This window comes from Amblyomma americanum, chromosome 8 (assembly GCF_052857255.1).
Source record: "Amblyomma americanum isolate KBUSLIRL-KWMA chromosome 8, ASM5285725v1, whole genome shotgun sequence".
Classification (NCBI taxonomy): domain Eukaryota; kingdom Metazoa; phylum Arthropoda; class Arachnida; order Ixodida; family Ixodidae; genus Amblyomma; species Amblyomma americanum.
Window position 1 is genome coordinate 41,940,382 of NC_135504.1, and position 23,951 is coordinate 41,964,332.

The following is a 23,951-nucleotide window of genomic DNA, read 5'->3' on the forward strand; positions in this document are numbered from 1 at the left end:
CGACGTCTTTTTAATAATAATAATTTCCCTCCTTCCCTTCTCTCTTCCCTTTTTAATCCCCTCATTCCCTTCCTTCCCCAGTGCAGGGTAGCCAACCGGAAGCGTTTCTGGTTAACATCCCTGCCTTTCCCCCCTCTTTTTATCTATCAATCTATCCCCTCCTTCCACTTCTTTTTGTTTCTACTCATCTTCTCCTGTCCGCACGTGGCAGTGAGTGGACCATTTGGTGCCATGCTGTTCACAGGACAATGCACGTCCCTCTTCATTTTCCCTTTGTCTCTTACCATACACCTACTAATTAAAACAATGTTTCGACTAGAGTCAAATTACGTTGTATTTTTAATGCCATAGCATTAAATGCCTCATCGGCAAAAAAAAATGGGTTGTCGATCATAAAATTCGCCCATTGGTTGGAGGGAACTGACGCCACCATACCGGGTGTTTACCATTGCTTGGAAGTACCCTCTCCCGACTAGGCGTGACATCACTCCCCGTAACGGCATCGACAGCTTCAAATGCTGTCACAGTGCCAACGCACAATGTAATTAGGTGTTCCTGAGAATTTTTTTACTTTAATAGCAGACGGTGATAATTAAAAAGAAGACTACAGTAAGTTGCGCGTAAACGGGGATAAGCGACATAAGGAGGACTAAAGTCGACCACTCACGGGCTTCCGGTGGAAGTAGACGTTTCCGAGGTGCAGGACAGCGGCCAGGATGCGGAAGATGGCGTCCTGCTCCTCGGAGCTCATGCCGAGCACCTGCATTGCCGACAGGAGCGACCGGAAGTCCTCGGCGTCGTCCTTGCAGGCCATCTCGATGGCGCCGCCCTGCGAGTCAGAGAAAAGATATGCTCTCTTTTGTCTCCAACCTGGACAACCAAAGCATCCAACTAGATGACGAAGTGGTGCCACATCGGAGAGGATGAACATTTTATTCCAAGCGTCCCTGGACAGAAGCACCAGAACTTGCGTGTTTTGTCAACGCTGCAGGAACTGCTTTGGCGCTGCGGAATTCGCACGCTAATTTAAAACAGCAACAGACGTGGAGAAACAAACACAATGTACCAGATAGCCAGTACTGTCTACGGGACTTTCCCCTGGCACTCGTTAGCGCAGTTATCTTTTTGGAAATAAGCCGCGCGTTCAGGACTGTTTCTCGCATGCCCCTCATCCGTTTTTAAAATTAAAGCTCAGGCGTTTCAGAAACAGATTAATGAGAAACGAAAAGAGCTTACAAGCGAAGAATGCAAAAGCACACAAAACCAAATATGTGTTCCTCCTTCAACTTTACCCTAAGTGTGCAATCTGATACAAAGCCTAGATAAAGACATTGCAGTTGTTCTTGTTTGTATACAGAGTAGTACTGACATTTCGCGAAGGCAGGTCATGACGGGGCGGAGCAACGTAGGGGTCTGTTTTTCCCGAAAGTCAAAAAATGACCTTTCCGGGCGGGTTCACGTACCTGGTTGAGGTAGAAGTATTTATCGGCCGTCTGGAGGCCATATTTCTCTTTGTCCTTGTCCGAGAGCCCGGCCAACAGTTCGTAAAACACGTGGTAGTTGCGCTCCTCGGAAGCCTGCATGGATGAATGAGAGCGAAGGTGTACAGAGGTACAGTATGAGCTTGACAGTGCCGTTTTACAGAGTTTGCAGAGGTTTACAGAGTCACAAGGTAGCATCAGAGTTCTGTCGTTCACATTAAAAGGTCACCGTAAGTTTCCAGGAGAGTACCCTTATTTACCACAACCGTCTCAGTTGTGTCTCTTCTTTACCCAGCATCCGAGTAGCTGGAAACGGAATCAGAAGCAGGCTCCGATTGGCCTGCCAAAACACCGTTGATTTTCTGAACCTGCATCCGCCGCGATTTTCACGGAAAGTAGAATTACCTCCGGTTATGTAAACTACCAGAACTACCAGATCAGTAGGGCGATTGCGGCTGGATAGGCCTTTTGTAGTTGCACGCGGAGCAACAATTATACATGCCCAACAATTCTGGACAAAACATTTATGAGCAGGATCCAGTTTTGAACGCATATTTTTCATATATTGTAAGATTACACTATAGCAATCAATATATCCGCCGATCTCCCGTTGGCAGGCTTCCATTTTTCTTTTGCCATCAACTTTTTTGCTGTCGTCAAAAGCGTTCCCCGTTGGTTTTCTATGGCAGTCTTAACTGCTCGATGTGAGGGATGGAAAAACTTTAAAAGAAAGATTTTGCTACACATAGAATGAATGGACCATTACCTTAAATATTTCCATAACAATAACTTGCTATATTGCAAAAGTCAACATTTTTGTCCCAGAATGTTGGCCATGGTTCCCACCGCAGAGGAAACAGCCCCTAGAACATAAGCATGTACTAAGATTACGAGCAACCTACATCTACAACGCATACTCACAAAGAGTAAGACTTGTCGTAAGTGACCGTGAGCAGCCCCCAGGGACCGTAATTAACAGGTAGTAAAGCGGACGTGAACTGAGACAAAGTTAAAAATTGTCAGTGGCTTAGCTCGGCTAACGCTATGGAATTCGGCGGAAAGCAAGGACGTTTGCCAAACGTCCAAGGATCATCCATGGCAGCTCCGCTAGAAGCTCGCGACAGCCGTTCTATATGTACCCACACGACCGCGTGGCTATGAAGTGGTATCACATGGCCTTACGACAGCCCCATAAGATGTCATCACGTGGCTTCACATCAACCCATCAGATGTCCTTAAGGTCAAAGGTCAACTAAAAGTCATGGATCAAGGTCAGGAGTCAAGGTGAGATGTACCACATATGGTCATACACGGCTATCCATGGTTGGGCTGAAGGTCGTTCAGGGTCCTTCTCCGGCCTACGCGACGACTGCTTTACCTAGCGCAGTGAAGCCAAAACGTTCGCCCGTGGGGGCTGCGTACCTGTGTGACGATGCGCGACTTCTCGAGCAGGTAGTCGGTGGTGTTTGCGCCCGTGATGACGCCGTCTCGGAAGAAGAGGCGCAGGTACTTCCCGAAGCGCGACGAGTTGTCGTTGCGCACCGTTTTGGCGTTGCCGAAGGCCTCGAGCAGGGGCGACGCCTCGAGGATCTGCTCGGTGACCAGGTTGCTGGGGCTGCGGTTCACCGCCGCCAGGTACTGCAGCGCCAGCTTGGTGCTCTCCGTCTTGCCCGCGCCGCTCTCGCCGCTGCCACACGCGTCCGAAAGGAGAGGGGAGACAAGTGCGTGACGCAGCAGCATTGAGAGGATAAAATTTGAGGTCACTGCGGTAACCCGAACTGGAGGAATGCGCAAGCATTGACACCTCCTCGTTTCTCCTTGCCCCTCTTTGCCTCTCTTTGCTTCATTTCGCCCTTCTCCTCACATTTACTCCATTAAGCACTGATGACGCAAATTCATCCAGTTTCCCAATTACCACAATTAATTGTCTTACTTAAGCAAGTTCTATCAATTGCCCATTTCAAGTTTTCAGATCCGGAGTTCCCGGGTTCGAACCCGACGGCGGCGGCTGCGTTTTTGTGGAGGAAAAACGCTAAGGCGCCCGTGTGCTCTGCGATGTCAGTGCACGTTAAAGGTCCCCAGGAGGTCGAAATTATTCCGGAGCCCTCCACTACAGGCACCTCTTTCTTCCTTTCTTCTTTCACTCCCTCCTTTATCCCGTCCCTTACGGCGCGCTTCAGGTGTCGAACGATACGTGAGACATATACTGTGCCATTTCTCCCCCCCCCCCCAAAAAAAACAATTATTAAAACCAATTTTCAATTGGATTGGATTGGATTGGAAAACATTTATTTCGTCAGAAAAGGCAGAATGCAGACGATCCGTGCTAGGTGGCTATCAGTCCACGGCTGACAGCGACCTGGGTAGCCCATTCAATGACCCGGGTTTCAACTCCCAAGTCTGAGCTGACCAACACGGCCTCCCACTGCTCGAGAGTAGGAACCTGTATTAGAGATTTCGGGGGCGGCTCCTCTTTACAATTCCACAAACTTCACGCCACGCTTCGTTTTCAAATCTGGCGTCACGCGTTGGCTCCGCCCGCACGTCCCGTTTTTCAAAATTGACGCCACACGTGGCCCTGGCTCCGCCCACTTTTTGACATTTTTGGCTCTAATTAATTAATTACACTATCGACATAATGTTTTTTTTTTTTTGCGCAGCATCCTCACATCACCCTCTTTCGATTGCAACCATTCGTTTAGCGCTACCTCTTCTACGTTTCTCACAACTGCTGCGGACACGTTTTGCGGACACGACCTTGTCGACATAGCCTAGTAAAGCCTTCGCTTTGATAATAGTGGGGTTCATACCGCGAACGGAAAAGAAAATGGGCGTGAATGTTCGCACCTTCATGACAATCATCAGTATCAAAAACTTCATCATCAATAGTTCAAGTTTCAACGTTTTATGTCTATACAAAAGTCTGTGCATAATGCTCACTACCATAGAACGTCCTATAGACGTGGGAGACCTCTTTGACCAAACTGAGCGGTGTTTATATACAATGCGCACAAAACAGAATAATATTACAGAACTGATGAAAACCTAATAAGACTAGCTGTACCTACTATTATAGACATAAAATGGGGCAAGTTTTTCGAAAACTAATAGATATAAATCTCACCATCCGAACATCTGAAAAACAAGAGCCCGCGAGTTAGCAATATAAGAAAATTTACAATTCACCAATTTTATATGACTGCTGGCACATTGCTGTACGCTAGGAATTAAAGTAGGGTAAACTAAAGAAAATAAAGAATAAGCATAACTTTTGGGTGTAACTGCATAATTTATCACGTAAATCTTTTTTTAAGAAGGCGACACAAGGACCCAATAAATCAGCTACAGGACAAAGGTCTCTTTCAGAGACCTCACATAAGCCTTTCTCTGCATCAAGTGCATCCAATTCCAGATTCGTCACTGGTGCCTTTGCAATGTTCCCTCTGCCCGGGTGTCCGCGTCCACTCCCCCCCCCCGGCTGCCTGCTCTGCACATTGTATCCGTGCCCTAACCCATTTCCTCCGTGTAGTTTCACCTCAGACATCACATTTATTCCCTAATGTCAGCCGCTTTCTTTCTGCCTGACTGTCTTCCACCAACGAAAAAGGGGGGTAAACGCTGGCCGCTTCAAGCAGACAGTGAAAGGAGAAGGGTTGCGAAACAAGTAGCGTTGGAATCAAACAAATAAATAGTAAGTAGAGCAAGGCGGCAAAAAAAATCAGCCCCTGATTAAAAATTACAGCCATGAAGAAGCTGACCTGAAATGAAAAAGCTACCATCGAAAACAACCAGTGGCGCCGTGCACCGACGAGAACTTGCACTAATAAGAAGGTAAACATCGGTACGAGAGTGCATAGAAAAGTTCCAGGAAAAACATTCACAGTGTTAGACGGGCCGAGAGTCATGCCTTCGGTATGTAATGTTGTATCGTGCCTATGCTCCGTTATCGAGGGCTTTCTACACCAGCAAAAAAAAAAATAGTTTTTGGCTGCGTTTTGCTTCCATAACCTAACTTTCGCAAATGTCCTCCATGGTTAGACCCTTTGCGCTCTCATTTGCGCAAATGTGCCTAGACGATGGTTATCATCGTCTGGCGAACATCGTAATGAACCAAATACCAGCGCGATTTCACAAACTTCCTTGGCATTCCATTTCCGACCACTTGTTCACGAAGAACTGAGTTTGCGGCGAGAAACAAATATCTCGCATGCCTTACTCATCTCATCCGAAAAAAAAAATAAAGAATTTACGCAAGAAGCCCGAAATTTGTAACAGGCTCTCGAAAAAGCCGCTCTATCACCATGAATTGGTCGAAGGAACGTCACTTAATTTTTATGCCGCGACCTCTGAGGAATACAAAAACTACGTAAACGACCTACGTATACACACACTAAACGAACACATGCACACATTAAACGAACACGTGTGCGCTAGCAACCCTCTCTATGCCCATGCATAAACCACGAGGAGGAAGGTACGCCGAAAAGGGGGACAGTAACCTCACCTGATGACGATGACCTGGTCCTCACTGTCCTTGCTCATCTTCGAGTAGGCGGCGCTACTGATGGCGAAGAGGTGGCTGCGGAAACAAGAGTAACAGGTGGCTTGCTGGGCATAGATAAGGATAATTTCACTAATCCACACCTCCATGCCACTATGCACGACTCACGTCCGAGTCGTGGACATAAGCAGGTCGTTTAAGAGTAGAGTGGAGTGCTGGGCGAGTTGGTGCATATTTCGAACACATAAAACCAGCGGAAGGACGCAGGCACAGAGGCGCACACAGGACGACGGACTATCAAATGAATTGTAGGTGAGCAGGGACCTCTGTCAGGCTTTCACATAGCCTTTAGTCCCTGCCTCCTCTCGTTTGTACGAGGAATCAATAAATCAGTTTCAATGAATTTCAATTTATTTCGGTGGCGATCGCACACGTTGCTGAAGGCTACGTATGTGTAATCTTCACTGAAATAAATTCAGTTCATAGTTCAGCGTCATCCTGTGCGCCTCTGAGTCTGCGTCCTCCCGCTGGTTTTATTTGTTTGGTCAAGAGTGCGCGGCCTTGCTCTGTACCGGGGACTTTACGAAATCCCTTCAGAAGAAGTAGAACAGGTCGGCGTTGAGAAGAACGCGCGGGTATCGGCAACGCGTGGGTAATGACGTATATCAAGTATATATGTCTGTTCCGTTCAGACAAATGTGCTTGATATATTTCTGTGTCTACCTTCACCACTTTCTGCTGCAATTTCTGCCACGTGACATTGCAGGTAACGCAAGTAAATATAATGTATCGTGCAACTAATAACTACACTGCACTGCGCATACAAGTTTGAACGAATAAACGGCGTACCAAGCTTCTGGCCGACGAAGTATTCATGCGAAATGTTTATGTCACAGAGGCGAATGAAGAACAGATGATGCCATGATGACATGAATTTTAGGACGGTATACAATGGATGGTAATCAGGTAATGTGGTAATCAGCTCGTTCATTCTTCACGAGAAGTGAAATCATTCGGCTGTAAAATGATGACCCGTCGTGCTGCCAACGGTGGTCACACGTTGGCCTGAACTGGTTCTTAAAATGTGGCACGAATACACAGTGCTGAATTAAAGAATTAAAAAAACGACAAATAAGCAAAGTTTACGTTGCAACGTAGTCGCGCGAAGTTTTGCTTTTTAATCAGCTGTCACAACCCAAACTATTTAACGCAGTTAAGAGCATCGAAGGAGTATAAGGTCCGAGGCCAATGAATTTATCTTTGTTTATTTTCTTTAGGAGCTGGCCCACGGAGGGCCACGACATTCTCCTCATGACGATTGTTTTGATACAAAGTTACGGTGGTTGCCGCACTAATAATTAGTAATGTGTGGTTCAAAAACAGAGGCGAGGAAATGATCAAGGGAAAAGGAACAGGTTGGAAAGTTTTCATAGGACCGCCTTCCTTTTTTCTTGTGTTGCCAGCCATATATCAGATGCTGTTAGGGCAGCTATTATGTCTTTAACCTTTTAATTATACCAGCACAAACAGCTATATTTCCGATTAATTATGTGCTAATGACGACATCCCAGTGCTTGTTTGCTCTTCTCCAAAACACGCACTGATGCAAGTACAAGATGCTGTTTAAGCGAACAGTGAAACATTTGTTTCCAAATAATTTTGGACGCAAATATCACCGCAGTTTGCCTTATCGACTAATCAAGCCTTCGTATTGATAACTCGCATTTACTGGTCGCCCAGAGGACAACCTCCCTGCCGCTTGAGTACGCAGATGCAACACCGTGAATATGTCTGTCGTGATAGAAACGTAAGCTGCGCGCAGGTTCATTCATAATCAGCAAACATAGAGAGAAGCAATGCGGCACTACGAAAAACAATACACTGATTATAGCCTCATTGAGATAGGAGGGGGAAGAAAAGAATGTAGATTTAAATTAAAGTATACATGTAAGCACTTGAAGCGCCAAGATCATAGCAGAACAAGGCGCACAAAGTCAACACTACTTTCAAGCGAAACGTAAAGAGCGATTGAAACAAAAAAAAACACAACACAATATTTACACAGCAGAAAACCGGAAGGACAAACTTTCAGATATGCAAGCGTACTGCGCGCGTTTTGCCGTTTCCTCCAACTCTTTACCACTTTGCAAACGATCTCAAGACATACCTGTACTCAGCAATATCCGATCAGCTGAAAGCGCAGACGTCAACCACGGAGTTCACAAGATTTTCCCCCGCCGCGCGCAGGCGACTCCATCTGGCACCACCTCACTCTCACTTGATGCAGTTATTCGCATAAATCCAAGTTGTGTCTTCACAGTGCGGTCGCTCCACTTATCCGCGAAGAAAATGTGAAATCAGTGACGAGACCTTCTGCCACCGGCTAGCACAGCACCGCCGCGAAGGTTTGCGGCCGGTCGAGCACGCAAGGAAAAATACTTCTGGACAGAAAGCCTCACCCCAACTCCTAACCTGTAGCATAGCTATGCAAACCGGTGGGACGTCATGGAGCCTCGTGGAAATGCCTCTGACCAAATGGCAGGGGAGGACGCAGAGAGCACAACGTTCCAACAGCCATTTACCTCCCTTAACCCTTCCCCCTCTAACCCCCCCCCCCCCCCCCGCGAGCAGGGGAATAAGAATGGGCTCACCCCTTTCGCCCCAAGCGACGCTCCTGTCCAAGAAGAGAAGGAGCTTGTTTTGTAAAAATAATCACCATGCCACGGTTGTCCCTTCCCCTTTCGGAATGGAGGGATTGGGGGGGGGGGGGGGGGGGTAAGTAAGTAAGTAATGTGAAAAGAAGACCCGCTCAGTATAGAGCAGTGCAATGGCTTAAAGAAAAGAAATATTAAAGGAAAAGAAGCCAAGTGGAAAGTTCCAGAAAAGGTTGGAGCCTGTCAGGATCTCAGGTTTTTGCTTGTGAAAGCCACAAAAAAAAAAGTCAGATATACAGGGTGTTCAAAGTTAAGCTTTAATGACGCGTCGCCGCGGCCGCATAACTTTTGTGCAGAGGTGGATTCCACGCACCACTGAGTGCCTAATTTCAAAGAAAAATTTTCAACACCCTGCATGTACGAACAGCTTGGGTCAAAAGACTGCGCGCGAAGGACCGCATACTAGTTCAAGGGTGTGGTTGAATAAAGTTTTCTGTTGTTCTTAATCATGTTTTATTTCTCTCTCACTATCAAGAACGCCGAGCCAAATTTTAGCCGCTTCGGCGAACAATAACTGCAACTGCCAACAATACCTGGCTAAAGATAAGCAACGCTCCTAAAGCAATTCTCCTGAAAAGGTTACGGCGCCCACTGCAGATATGCCACTAGCTAGAAGCAAACTCACCCGAGAACATGAAAAAGCTACGCGCGGACAGTGGACACAAGAAGATGCCCCTCGTCCCACTTCTGCGCGTTGTTTTTTTGTTTGTTTTTTTGATATCCTCGAATCTCCTCCAAGCAGCGCAACAACACAGTGTTGACAGACTTATTGTTAGCGTCTTCAGTCTTCTTTGGAAATTGTCATGGGACTGGGATGTGTCATGTAGCGCGCCTAAGATTAGCGGCCTTTGCCGTTTTAATGGAAAGCGCTGCGTTTTTTGGCGGAAGTAATCGTACACGTAATAGACGTGGCTTTCGCGCATGATTCGGGTTCTATATGTGATCTATTGTACACGTCAGGCGGCGGCGTCTCGATGCCTCGCTTACCGCTTGTGCAATTCAAAGTTAAATAAATAGTCTATGTAAACGATAAAGGTTTAGAGCCCTTATTGATGTCAAAAGAAACCAGTTTTTTAAAGATTAATGCTCCCATCGGCTTTTCCGTTGGCTTCAAACAGAACAGGAACTGGGCTTTTCATTATTAAATTCAGTGCTTGTTGAAAAATATACGAAAAGTGCGCGAAATTTTTCACAATACGGTTACCCAATCTCTTGTTGCAGGGATAAAGCCAATGCATCCACTCAGAGTGCCCAGTAGCTGAGCAACCTAACGTTACACTACACAGACAAAGCGACTCACAGATCGAACCTCCGCTACAGTCGTGTACTCCTTTCTTCACAGAAAAAAATTAAGTCATTAGTTTTTTGTGATTTATTTTATTTTCACGGTACTCAACACCTCATGTGGTCCCAGCAAGGTAGGCAACAGACTATAAACAAACAATATGCGTAACGTCACGCATTACGTCACGGCAGAACAAGTCAACTAGGGCATGCTGTCCCGAATTCCTGGTAATATATCGGGCCAAACTTTCACAGGACTATTACGATACTATGCAACGCGAAATTTGAGCGCAGCTCTTGGTGTGTATTTGGACGTTAGGTGATAGGAAACGGAGCACGCAGTGCCGAACGGCGGCGGCGCTCTCTCCGTAACTTCCTCCTTCACTTTCCTCCTCGCGCCGTCTTTGCCACGCCGTACTTTCACCCTTTGCTGTGCTCCTCGTTCGCTCTGAGGTCTACGCCGAGGCCGATGGCGCTCAACACCAGGAACGGGCGCTTAAGAGCTCCGCTCTAAAACGCAACTGCTGATTGTATGTTCCAAGTAAAAGGAAAACACAGTCCACTCACGGCGGCAGCGTCCCCAGGATCTGTCCCTGGTACTTGTTGACCACGTCGACTCCGTACACGTCGAACATCTTGTACGGGTTGACCGCCACCAGTATACTGCCCGTGTACGTCTGCGCAGTCAGGATGACAGGGGGGAAAATTTGTTGTCATTGTACACTTACCCCATACGATTGGAAGTAAATAGGATTAAGAGCTGTCCCAGCAACAGGCGACAAACATTAAGCCATCAGGACATGCTCAACTGCACGAAAGGAGTAGAGTTCTACGGAAACACAAGGCAAGAAGATATTCGGCAAAAGTAAAATAATACATAACTATCAGTAAAAACGTGGAAGCCATTATCAGTATGTGTTTATTACTCTTGAAACTCCTTCCGTCTCCGCCCTCCGCTCCTAACGAAAAGCATTTCTTAAAGGTGAGAGGAACTCTAGACCTCACTCCTCAAGGAGTTAGGACTTGCATGGATGCTATAAGAACCCCATTACACCATTTACTCACAAACTCTTTGAGGAGTACATTTTTGACAATTGCTGTACATAGATTACTCCCAGACTCTTCGCTTAGGAATAAATTCCCGTTTCACCCACTCTTAAAAGTATCCATGCTTCCATCGACGGTTCGTGGGAAGCCCGCAAATCGTCGATGGCAACCGCCAGCGGCGTCTGATGATGTAATGTGCATCCATTGTGCTCCCGAAATCGAATGCGTCGAATGGAGGTCATCTGCCAGTGTGTTACCGGTCTCTTTCTCGCTGTGTCGTTTTACTCTTTATTCGCTCGTTCTCTTTTTGGGTTCCGTTCGATTGCAGCCTGGCGACAGCGCCGGGAAGTCCGGAAGCCCGCGCGACTGCCATTGTTTACAACCAAATGGCTGCCCTCGCCCGCTGTGCGAGGAACGCGACCACCGAAAGCGATGCGCGCCCGAAAGAGACAGCGAACAAAGGGGCGCACCCCGAGAACACGCAATGGTGCCGTTGCACAGTAACGGCGGGGTGGTTACAGTTTAGAGGGACATTGAGGACACCTACCCCCGAGAACAGAGCTGAGGACACTGAAACAGATTCTCTGCCTAGGCTAGAGGCCTGACTAGGCGCCTGGACTAGTCAGAAGATTAATGCGACAGCGTTAAAGACCCTGCTCCGCAGAAAATCCGATGTCGGCGTTTTCGGCGTCGGCGTTGTGAGCGATGAATAATGTGGCGTAGGGTGGACCGGGCAGCCACACCCACAGAAGCAATCTAGGTGGGATACGTAGGTCAAGTGACCTTGTGGCAACATCACAACCTACCCACCGTATTGTGAGCAGAATAACCACCCTGGCAGGTGGCAGTTAAATTAATGGTTGATCACGATAGGTTTCTCGGGAATAGCAGCTTGGGTCGCACAAGCCCCACAGGTGGCAGCACCTGCCGTCGCAAGGCAGTGGGGTATCCCTTAACCGCTGCACCATTGCGCAAGGAGTGGTATGAGGACTTCCAGGGACATATGAATCTAAAGTTGAGAATGACCAGTTCTGCATATATGGGCATTAACTCATTAACGCTATCGCGTCATATCCTTATTTTTCTCCTATTAGCCTCGTCATCGTAGCAACGCTATTCTATATGGGAAAAAATTTGAGAAAAACTCACAATCAAATCATACACAATTTTCGTCCTGAATAAGAATTCGACTGTTTATAGCTTTTTGTGGCCCTGTCGGCGTTCTTACGGCAGCGAAGCGCTCATTTAATGCTGAGAAATTTGGAGTTGAAAAGAAAATTTTTTTCTCGCCTTTCCATTCAAATTCCTGATGATGGTGATGACGTTGAGTGCATTCGAGACTCTGTGATCCAGCAAATGGTAGTGTTGCCTGGCCCACTGAATTTCTCAAAATTAGAAGAAATGGGCACTGCGATAGTTCATTCACGGCATTCCGGGAAGATGTGGTTTTGCATTTGGTTTACCTATTGATGGCATAAAATTTTCCTCTTAATAATCATTCCGCTTACGTTTCTATCGCTTTTTTCCTGAAGGGCAAAAGCTTGGTCAGTTTTAGGATTAAGCAAAACTGAGAAATTTTTTTCCATCTCTATGATGACTTTTTTCGTCGCTGCATTGCGGCATCTACTGAAATGTCTTTTTTCCCCTTTCCCTGTTGATTCATTCAATGTCACACTGCCCTATTGAAAACTTGAAAGAAGCAACAGCTCCAACTTAGAGTAATGCTGTGGTTCATGCAAAAAAAAAATTCATTCGTCCTTGCCCCGCACAAAACTTTAGCAAACAAAGCCATAGACCGTGCGTGCTTTAGCACTCGGTATAGGTTAAAAACTCCGGGATCAACGTACGTATATTTTCTCCTTGTCGTAGCGTATCTTGAGATTCCACAGGAGCGCCGCTTCGCTGAGGTCGCTGTAAAGGAAAATCAAAGCATGCACGCCCAGATTCAATTCCAGTGCGTTTAAAAGATTCCTTTAAACTGAAACAAGTTTCGAAGAGTGGCTGCCCATATGTGTACCTTTAGAATAATTACGCGTTTATATCTGTAAATACATTGTGCACTAAACAAGACGCATGTAGAGAGCCTGCTATCTGAGGAAATGTAAAACTATCTCCAGGCCGCTTTTACTAGCGAAACGCACAAATCCAAACAACTTCTTTACTACACCGGGCACGCGCGTCTAATGGGCATTTGGTCATGCTACAGTAGTAATAAATTGAATTAAACTGAATATAAACTTAAGAAGGAATCAGTTGCTGGTTGTTTACTTCCAGGAGTGCGAAACAATACCCACCTTCACATTCCCTTTCGCGTTTAATATAAGCCCCCTTGAGAGCTTTCAAGCCTATACTAGCCGCCGCTTTTGCAAGTAGACCAATAAATGATATAGTCAGCACCTTTATTGCTTCTCTGTCTGCTGTCTCATCGTTAACGATGCTTGAAGATATATGTACTTGCCAACAAATCCGACTGCGTACAGTTGTGCAGCTTTGAAAGTCGCGTAGTATCATTACAACAAACCAATAAAGTACGTGCAATATAAAATAGTTGTCGGAAGGGTTTGCTTCAAGCTGGAGTGCGGAACAGTAATTAATCTCGATATTCGATGCCACTTAAATGTAATACACGGCTGTCGCCAGTGTATCAGATTGCATTAGAATAGCAGCTGCCACTTGTGCTGACGCACTCCAGACTGCCAGAATTCCCAAAGTCACAGGAGAGAGGCACTTACGTAACCTCCTTACATGCGAGATGTTTTGAGACGTCAGCCCTTGACTCGCTGGTACTAGCTATGTCTGTGCTATGCTTACGCTACGCCGACGCTATGCCGACGCTGTGCCGATGATATGACGATGCTATGCTATGGCTGGGTACAGATAGCTTGCAACAAATCCACGTACTGCGCACGGCTCACACCACTTCCCCTGCTCAGGCAGCTGCGTGAAAAAAAAAAGAGACATAAAAGATTAATTTATTAACCTGCATCTTTAGATGCCTCAATTACATAGTCGTTCGCCTTCAATATTTTTTTCCTCGACTCCCAGCCACACTTGGCGTCGCGATGGCTCGATGGTCATGGCGCTCGGCTGCTGATCCCGAAGACGTGAGATCGAGTCCCGGCCGCAGCGGTTGCATTTCGATGGAAATTAAATGCCGAAACGTCTGTGTACTGAGCAGTGTAAGTTCCCCTGAAAGAACTCCAGGCGGTCGAAATTGCTACACAGCCCCCTACTACAGCGTATCTCACTGACCATGTGTAGACCCGAGACATTAAGCACCGCATACCACGACGTACCACACCACACCACACAGTGCCGTGCCGTTCCGTACCGTTCCCTTCCGTTTCCTGCCGTGCCGTACCAAACCCTACCGTACCATACCGTACGGTACCATATCATACGATACGATGTCATATCATATCATACCATACCATACCCTACCATACCACACGATACCATAACATACGATCATTATCATCAGCCTGACTACGTTCACTGCAGGAAAAAGGCCTCTTCCATGTCTTTTTCTTATCTCCAGGCTGTCGAAATTGCTATAGAGCCACCTACAGCAGCGCATCTCATTACGCATGTGTAGCCCCGAGACATTCAACACCACATACCACGCCATACCACACCACACCGCACCGTGCCGTGCCGTTCCGTACCATACCGTGCCGTACCATATCATAACATACCATACTTTACCCTACCCTACCATACCACACTATGCCGCAAAATTCGATACAACAACATACCCTCATCATCATCAGCCTGACTACGCCCACTGCAGGAAAAAGGCCTCTTCCATGTTTTTTTCTTATTAACCTTACCATAACATAACAAGCAATTGTTAGGATTGCGAAAAGCATGCACCCCGCTATCCCTCCCCCGCGACCCCGACCCCGAGGCGCATACTTTACGGTAAGAAAACTCTACACCACCCACGAAAATCGTCTCTTGAGGACTTACGCCAACTTGACCATGTCTTCGACGCCATCGGTGCCCAAGTCCTGGCGCTTACGGACTGTGGACAGCTTGTGGATGGTAAACGTCTGGGCCTGCGTCAGAACAAAACACGCAGGAGCTCGTATTGAGGTTGTACACATTTTCAAATAGATCGCTGAAAAAACGTTTAAAAAACGGCTAACGAAAGTAAAAGTGAGTGCTCTCATTGTCCTGCTTTCGTGAAACACGTATGCGACGTAAGTTCAAAAGCGATACAGGACGTGATGAGCAAACTAACAACAAAAAGTTTATTGCGAGGAACCGTCGTGAGTACATTCACTTCTCGGCATAAAATAGGAATAGAGGTTATTTAAAACGTGTCATATCATGATCCGGCTTAACGGATCAAAATCAAGGCTGCATTTTTTTACTAAATTGGGTTGTACTAGATTTGACCGCCTTTTTCAGCAGTTGTTCTTTGTCTTCCAGCGAGAAGCGTCTAAGCGGGATCTCGGTAATTCCAAGCAGGGGCTTCCCCAACAATTCAAATTAGGGGGAGTATCTAAATTTATGGTGGTGGAAAGGGGTGGGGGTTGTTGGGGGTAGAGGAGAAGCGGTAATAATTTTTTTATTTTTTATTAATGCCGTTGATGTGTCGCGCAGGACTAGCAACGTTTATGACTCCAACACGCATAACAAAGCTGACAACAATTTCCTGTCGTGTGCACAAAATAATTGTTGCGAATTGCAGGAAAGCAAGATGTGAATACTCCCCATCCCTCCTTCCTTAGGAGGTGTGCAGGGAAATCACTGATTCCAACTCACTTATGAGAGACCCGGGAATAAAAACTACTTTCATTTCTCATGCACGAACTGCAAAAAAATGTGACACAAATATGTAACAATTGATGATGATTTCAAAACTGCTTTTTACGTATTTTTCGTTACCTACATGTTATAGCTCTTGAGCAATCTCAATGAACACTCTTGGGGCATTAAATAATTACGAAGAAAATAAAGTTCACAATTTGCACAAAGTGCACAAAGCCTTGCTGTGAACAATAAAGCTATTAGCTTTTTTTTGGTTAGACAGCTTCCTCTTAAGAAAATAAAAGTTAAAATCCAGAATACACGTTTACATGAATGCGTTTCTTCTAAAAAATAACTTTCAAAAACAACTGCACGACTGCATAAAAAAAAAACGAGAACTTTATTGTACTCCTAGAAGCCTCACAATTCATTTGCACCAAAAAGAATAATTTACTGTCATTATTCCGAAGAGATAAATGACTGCAATGGCAAAACAAGCGAAAACTAAGAAAAGCATTACTGAAGTTTATTCTCTCCTTTCACTCGTTCATCGCCTAATACGCTTTAGCTTTCGTTCAGAGAAATGCGGCACTGCTACAAGCAGAAGCTCTGATCTCCTTTCTTGGCATAAATGCTATAGGAAGGCGGCGCCCCTCTGTAGGAAAGCTCAGTCCGCGAAGCGCAAGGACCACCACAAACGAGACTCGCCCACAATTTTGGCTACCACGAATAGAAAAAAACGCGATTTTTTTAATTTAGATTGCATATTCCGTTATAATTTGTCGACAGCAGACAGATGAAGACCCCGAGGACTACAACAAAAGTATAACGCGAAATGAAACATTTCGGCCAAATTGGACATTTTATTTGTCGCGTCCTCCCGTGAATGCGAACTTTCGGTTTATTCAAACTGAAGCTTTTGTCTCTTCAGCATCTTGCGTATTAACTGACGGGAACCCCACGGTGCAATCTTAAGTACAAACTAGGCATGGTCTGAACGAATTTTCGGGCCCCGGCAAGTTCGATTCAACGAAATTCGACTGTATATGTAACGGCCCTGTGCGTATAGAAAAATCCTCCAAGGTTGAGCACAATTCAATCAAGGATTAATTACTCGCTGGAATACATCTGAGCGCCCAGAAGTAATTGTTCTAAATCAGCGACATAACTGTATTAATTCACTAGTTTGCTGTAATATTTGCACAGCGAATTTGCCCTCTTGTGCATCCAACAGTGCAAATTCGCCGTGCAAAGATTACAGCCAACTATTGAATTAGTACAGTAATCTCGCTGAATTAAAACAATTAGCACTCTTGTGCATTTAACATTTACCGACCGCGGTGGCGCAGTGGTTAGGGCGCTCGACTACTGATCCGGAGTTCCCGGGTTCGAACCCGGCCGCGGCGGCCGCGTTTCGATGGAGGCAAAACGCTAAGGCGCACGTGTGCTGCAGGTGCGGTCAGTGGACGTTAAAGATCCCCAGGTGGTCGAAATTATTGCGGAGCCTTCCACTACGGCACCTCTTTCTTCCTTTCACTCCATCCTTTATCCCTTCCCTTACGGCGCGGTTCAGGTGTCCGCCGACATGCGAGACAGATACTGCGCCATTTCCTTTCCCCCCGACAACCAATTTTCAATCTAACAGCGTTCGTGGGAGGAAACTTCCGGTTGTTTAAAGTACTATCACCGTTCTGCATCGTCTTTACGCTTACGACGTGTCCACGTTTATTAAAAAAAAAACAAAAAAAAACGCCAGAAACACACTAATAATAATAATAATTGGTTTTGGGGGAAAGGAAATGGCGCAGTATCTGTCTCATATATCGTTGGACACCTGAACCGCGCCGTAAGGGAAGGGAGAAAGGAGGGACTGAGAGAAGGGAAGGAAGAAAGAGGTGCCGTAGTGGAATAATTTCGACCACCTGGGGATCCTTAACGTGCACTGACATCGCACAGCACACGGGCGCCTTAGCATTTTTTCTCTATAAAAACGCAGCCGCCGCGGTCGGGTTCGAACCCGGGAACTCCGGATCAGTAGTCGAGCGCCGTAACCAGAAACGCTCTTAAATATCTTCGTGAGGGATATGAGCGGACAGGCTTTCAGACGCACCTTCCCGGAGACGACCGCCTGCACGGTGACGACCTGCGCGGGCTTGGAGAACTCGACCACTTCCCCGGGCAGGCTGTAGCCCAGGCCCGGGTCGAACCAGACCAGCTGGCCAGGCTCGAATTCCTCCATGGCCGACGCCACCAGCGTCGAGGAGGAGGCGGATGAAGACGGGGTGGCGGCAGCAGCGGGCTGCGCCGGCCTCGGGGAACCTCCCCGATCACTGGCGGCCGTGGGGGTTCGCCTCATGTCGCTGGGCGAGTGCTGGACACGCCACACGGGCTGCTGCTGCTGCTGCTACTGGTGCCGCCCGAGGAAGCTGGTGCTGGTGCGGAGGTGGTACCGACCACGCGGGCTGTGCCCATCACTCGGCGACCACTTCTCCAAGCGCCGGGAGCGGCCGCCCTGCGAAGCGCAAACCACAGTTTAGTTTTACGAAGATTCAGCATCTGAATTCAGTAGGGTCTCGGAAAAGCGTAACAGTCGTGGGTGCTAGCGCAAAGGCGCAAGGAAGACGAAGGATTAACGGACGCCACAGGGTGATGACTTCAAATCGCATTATTGACATGAAGGGACATACACTGGGTACACATTTCAAAACTATAACAACGCATTTAATAAAGCGCCCCACGTTCGATGCTGCGGAGGCAATGACATTCCTAAACAAGTATACCTCACAGATTCAGCGGTATCAGGGTTCGCGATCAAGTCCCATAGTTACAGGTCCAGCATCTCTCCCGGTTATGGCGACGAGGTATAGCAGAAAAAGCTGAATATGCTGTTGCAACCTGAGAATGCCCCCCAAAAGTTTCTAAAAGCCTGCAGAAAACGTAACGAAAAGTGATGGCACACGAAGGTTCAGTGAGCCTTTTTGCTTTTGTTCCATTTTTACTGCGCCTAAGGCTAAGGTAGCAGGCCAAATTTCAATAAAGTAAAAAGACCCCTAGTTCTTTCTTCATTACTTTCTCTCTATTTCATTTTCTCTGCATCTCTCCGCAAGGAGCAAATCCATTTTATGGTCTGAGGGTAACTAACTCATCAAGGGCCGTACTCTGTAACGTTACCGTTTCTCTTTCCTTTGTGTTGGTCCTCTGCCGTCGACGTCATCCGCCACGGCCTACGTGATTAGGAAGACGCGACCAATGACACAGGACCAATAGAAAGGAAAAAAACTGAACGCTGCAGAATACGGCACCTGGATCACATTCCATGCTCGTATGTGTGTCCTTCCGCGGGCGGACGGACGGACGGACGGACGGACGGACGGACGGACGGACGGATGGACGGACGGACGGACGGACGGACGGATGGACGGACGGATGGATGGATGGATGGATGGATGAATGGATGGATGGATGGATGGATGGATGGATGGATGGATGGATGGATGGATGGATGGATGGATGGATGGATGGACGGATGGACGGACGGACGGACGGACGGACGGACGGACGGACGGACGGACGGACGGACGGACGGAAGGAACGGCGGATGCAAACATGCGGACACGAGAAACAAAACACTGTCAATGCTGCAAAAAACGAAACGACTCCAAGCGCTTCGCTGTCCCAAAAGAGAAACATCACGCAACGAATTCGTGTGGAGGATAACGTTTATACGCGCGAGAACGCGCCGCCCAGCTCCTCAGCGATGCGGGCGGTTGACCCAAAGAAAGGCGCTAATTACCTCACGGCGCGCGCACGGATAGCACGCCGGAAGAACCACGCGCACGTGCGGCGTACGCAACGCACGCGCACCACCCAAACAAAAAAAAAATACCACAAAAACCAAGAAAACCAAGAAGTGCGCAAAGCAAACGAGTGCCTAGGATAAAGGAATTGCGCGCCGAGCATAGTGGATAAAGTTCCGGACGTCAGCTTTCCCCTAGTGACTTAGACGCCGAGGAAGGAAACGTGCAGCTCTTCTCTGCAAGTGTGTGTACTATGCGCGTCCACTTCCTTCCCGCGCCGGCGGTGGCGTCTCATCCACGAACGCGCGCTTTTTTTAAGATTGCGAGCGGAAAAAGCGCGCGCACGTCGTTGCATCAACTTGCTCTTCTTTCTTTTTCCTCTATTTTCTTTATGATTTTTTTCCGGTTTGGTTGCCTGAGCCGTAAACGTCGGGAGGCGCGAAGGGTGCTTTCTGCGTAAGGTGTGCGGTTGAAACCGGTTTTAGCCCGTAAAGTAGGCGCTCAAATTCGAATTTAACATTTATTTAGCCCAACGCAGGGTTGCATAATTCGGTCGCGGTTGAACTGGGTCCCCATTTGTAGCTTTATATAACCTTGACGGGTTCCGCGCCATTTAAAACAGACAGTTTTGATACTACTCAAGTGAAAGCAGCTATTAATTGTAAAGACCAAATTAATAATGTAGCTCGCTGGACACAGTATCGTTCAAGGATAAAAATACAGTCATTGTACACTGTATATCAGATTTATACTATATATGCAAAGCTGCGCACATATAAATGCAATAACATAAATGTCTGGCCTCTTATTTCGACATGTGTCTAGTGCATTACTTTTCAACCCTTACTTGACGGCCAAGTTGTGCGGACTCTATTATGACGGCACTGCATCGCTCTACCACCCGTACAAGACGCAGCTCTTGTTAACCCCGTTTTCAGCTTTTTGCGCAATGCTTCCTCGACATCCCAACTGTCCAGTGGAACCGAACTGTCCAGTGACGAAGTGAGCTTCACATGAAAGCAGTTTAAAAGTGCCGCATGTGGAATCGCTAACGAACCCTGGTATACATGGTAGTAACAGAGTAATTACTAATTAGCCTCTTCCCAAGTGTAGCCATACGGCTACAAAGGAAATAGCTATGCTTTCCTTTGCACACTAATGAGTAATTCCTTATTACTTAATTACACCCTTATCACCTTACCTTAATATTACCTTACGTTATCTTATTACCCCCTTCCTTATTAGCAAGTAATTACTCATTAGTATCCACCCAAGTGTAGCCCAGCTACAATGGAAAGCTAAGCTTTCCTTTGCATACTAATAAGTAATTACTCCCTTGCTACAAATTTATTCCACCTTGGCGGCATCCCCTATAAACATTCAGCCAACACCACTCCGACTGCGATTTGTTGATCAATTCAATCTCTCCATAGCATTTGGTAGCCGTCCTGGTTTGCCTAGTTGGTAGATCGAGTGTGCCGGACAGGAGGTGGTCCCGGGTTCGAATCCCGGAGGACCAGGGCTATTTTTCTTCAACTACGGAGTTAGTGTGACAACTGTACAGCTTTTCTTCGTGGCCGCGTGTCTGCGCTTGGGTGGATCCTAATAAGTAATTAAATCCCTTAAACAAATTCACTCCACATGGGGGGATCCCCCTCAACACTGGACCAACAAGATATTCACGGTACTGTCGTTTGAACTAACCGCACGGCGTGAATTTCGGACATGCTGTGGCACTACGCTTAGAGCTTTATTTTATACTTCGTTTCGGAGGACACTCGTCATTCATTTAAAGCATTTATGAAAACGCGGCGACCTAACCTGTCCTTCTTTCCGCCCCACCAGAAATCATTTAAAAAATTTATGAACACTTTATAAAAATTTTGTACAAATGAACACGCCTGTATGGGAGTAGAAAATAAATAAGTTGTCCCCTAGTGCAGTCCCTCCCTCACAGAATTTTCTTTGCACAGTCTATAGACTGTCCACAAACTTCTGTCTATAAAGTTTATAGACTCTCTATAGTCAAATCCTAAAGAACAGTGTATAGGCAATACAAATTCTCTAGATAGACTATAGAGAATCTATATATTTAAGGTCATACACTTTCAGTTGGCTTTCGACAATAGACAGTCTATAGACTATGAAGAGAAAAAACGAAATATCTATACGAAGGCAATAGAGTATATAAGAAGTCTATAGACTGTCTATAGACCATTTTTGTAAGGGCTTTCATGAAAGGGTGTGCGCTAGAGGACAGCTTACACCCTTTTTACTCATTTCGTGTGTAGAGCACTAGAGTGATCAAATCAAGAATTTCGCGAAACTTTCTTTTACATTAACTAATTTATTTATGACCAGTAAGCGATGCTCTGCTTCAATTCATTTAATTTCACGTTTTGTTCAAATATTAGTTTGTGACGTACAATAACTGTAATCCAGAAGAAGGTCCCAGAGCACAAAGCTGAAGGAAGGACCACCTGTCAGTTAACACATAATTAAGCGCTTACAAAAGAACTATCATATAAGAAAGGCAGAATTGGGAAATTAATTGTTTTCCGACTAATTATATATTTGACATAGCATAATGAAAGAAAAATCAACTTCCACGCACCGACTCACACCACAGTGATTAACTATTGCGCTCGTATGCCATTCAACCGTTGTAGGGAACGATTAGAGACCAATTATTCTCAATAAAAATCTCTACTAGAATTAGAATTCATCGCGAACAGACAAGGACAGTTCAGAATCTTCTTGTAGTTCATTTCTACTACCGCTGTCTCTGCAGGCGATATTTCATTTAAATGAAGCTCCATTTTACATTTTTTTGCAGGAAAAACTATCCATTGTTTCGACATCCGGAACGTGTTCAAAACCCAAGTTTATAGCTTTTCATAGCACTGTAGTGATCCAAAACATATAATTTTGTCTTACTTCTTAGACCTTGTAATATGTGCAAAGATTACCTATATCTTCAAGTGCAGCGCAAGCGAAGCTCTTAAAAGTAAATCAGCCAACCAATCAATCAGTCAATCAATAAATCAATCAACCATGCGCCCACTGGCAGAGCTTGTTGCTTGCGATTAACCGTAAAGACATAAACCATAAGGCCAGGTTTTCAAGGGAGGTCGTTGCCGACAGCATGGTCTAGGGGAAAAAAAATAGCAATAAAAATAGCAAGAACAGCACGCGCCATACAAAGAATCTTCCCGTTCTTTCCTTCTTAATTGGTTTACAACAGAACCAAGCAGACTACAACGCGTCCTTGAAAGCGGCTTAAAATCCTATTTTAAAAATAGCACCGAATGAATTCAGGCGTCAAGTTCTCGTGCTTCACGTATACGCTATTTCTGGACCCTTACATTTCTATTTGCTTTGTCTTCTTACGAGTGGTTGGGAACTTCAGTATACGTGACCGTGAAGAAAAACAATCTGACTAAATTTACGTTTTCTCTTATACTTTCCCTGTATACAAAGCCTGTTTGTCATATACGTATGCGCCGTTCGGGTAGTAACGATGTGACCTCAAAACGCCAGAGGCCGGGTTAGAGGAGAGTATACTATCACACCAGGCCGAGCAAAGAAGGTTAACCGCTCTCGGGGCGGCCGCGTGCATGCCGCTATTGCAGCAACCGTGCACACATATATATAAACCCAGGCGGCGAGAGATTTTCCCCGCAGATCGGGCGAAGGACGGTGATAGCAAAGCGGCGGTCGTGGGAGGCACGGCTTACGTTTTCACCTTTTTTTAAAATTATTTTTACGCTCTTCGTTCGCTGCTAGCTGGTGCTTTAAACTGAAACTTCACCATAAATAAGACTTATTCTGGTCCTCCAACCTCTAACGGTAGAGCTAAAGCAGCTTTATTTTTATTTGTTGTTGTTTTTTGGTACACAAAAAATTCAAATTTCTGACTACGTGAAGGTCGCGCTGCAGTTTCTGAGCAGGCTTCGCTGAACTTGTTCTCGATTTTGTTTTTTTATTATTATATTTTTACTGAGCAGGTCGCTCCCTATCCTTGTTAACAAAGCGAAGAAAAGGCGAAGTTAGCCGTACCCGAGGAGCTGAAAGTGGATATTGTTATCTGCAGCCCGGACATTTAACGCTTACGTACGGCATTCCCCCTCGCCACCAAGAAATCTACCGAAAATCTTTGGTACGGGTTCCTTCGATAAGCTTGAGGTGAGGAGTTCGCAAGGCCGTACATGCGAAGGTCTTATCGCGGCTGCCGAACGGAGCAAAAACACGTGCCTTCCAATCGGTGAGCTGCAAAGACCCGAAACTGGGGCGCTGAAACAAAAAAAAAATCGAGTAACGCAAAAAGATGGGTGAGCTGGTGATTAATTATTAAGCTTGGCACCAGCATAAG

General features: G+C 46.3%; 1 protein-coding gene across 2 annotated transcripts in view; it reads right to left on the reverse strand.

Moving 5' to 3' along the window:
* Positions 1-23,951, reverse strand: part of LOC144101493 (unconventional myosin-XV-like) — a 128,668-nt gene that overhangs the window by 84,369 nt on the left and 20,348 nt on the right. For both annotated transcript variants that reach the window (XM_077634672.1, XM_077634673.1), the window contains exons 2-9: positions 17,893-18,294; positions 14,997-15,085; positions 12,875-12,938; positions 10,548-10,657; positions 5,986-6,060; positions 2,904-3,168; positions 1,464-1,577; positions 668-829 (exon numbers count right to left, since the gene is read on the reverse strand). In XM_077634672.1, the coding sequence (XP_077490798.1) occupies positions 668-829; positions 1,464-1,577; positions 2,904-3,168; positions 5,986-6,060; positions 10,548-10,657; positions 12,875-12,938; positions 14,997-15,085; positions 17,893-18,138 (1,125 nt within the window). In that variant the 5' untranslated portion in view covers positions 18,139-18,294. The remainder of the gene's footprint in view (positions 1-667; positions 830-1,463; positions 1,578-2,903; positions 3,169-5,985; positions 6,061-10,547; positions 10,658-12,874; positions 12,939-14,996; positions 15,086-17,892; positions 18,295-23,951) is intronic.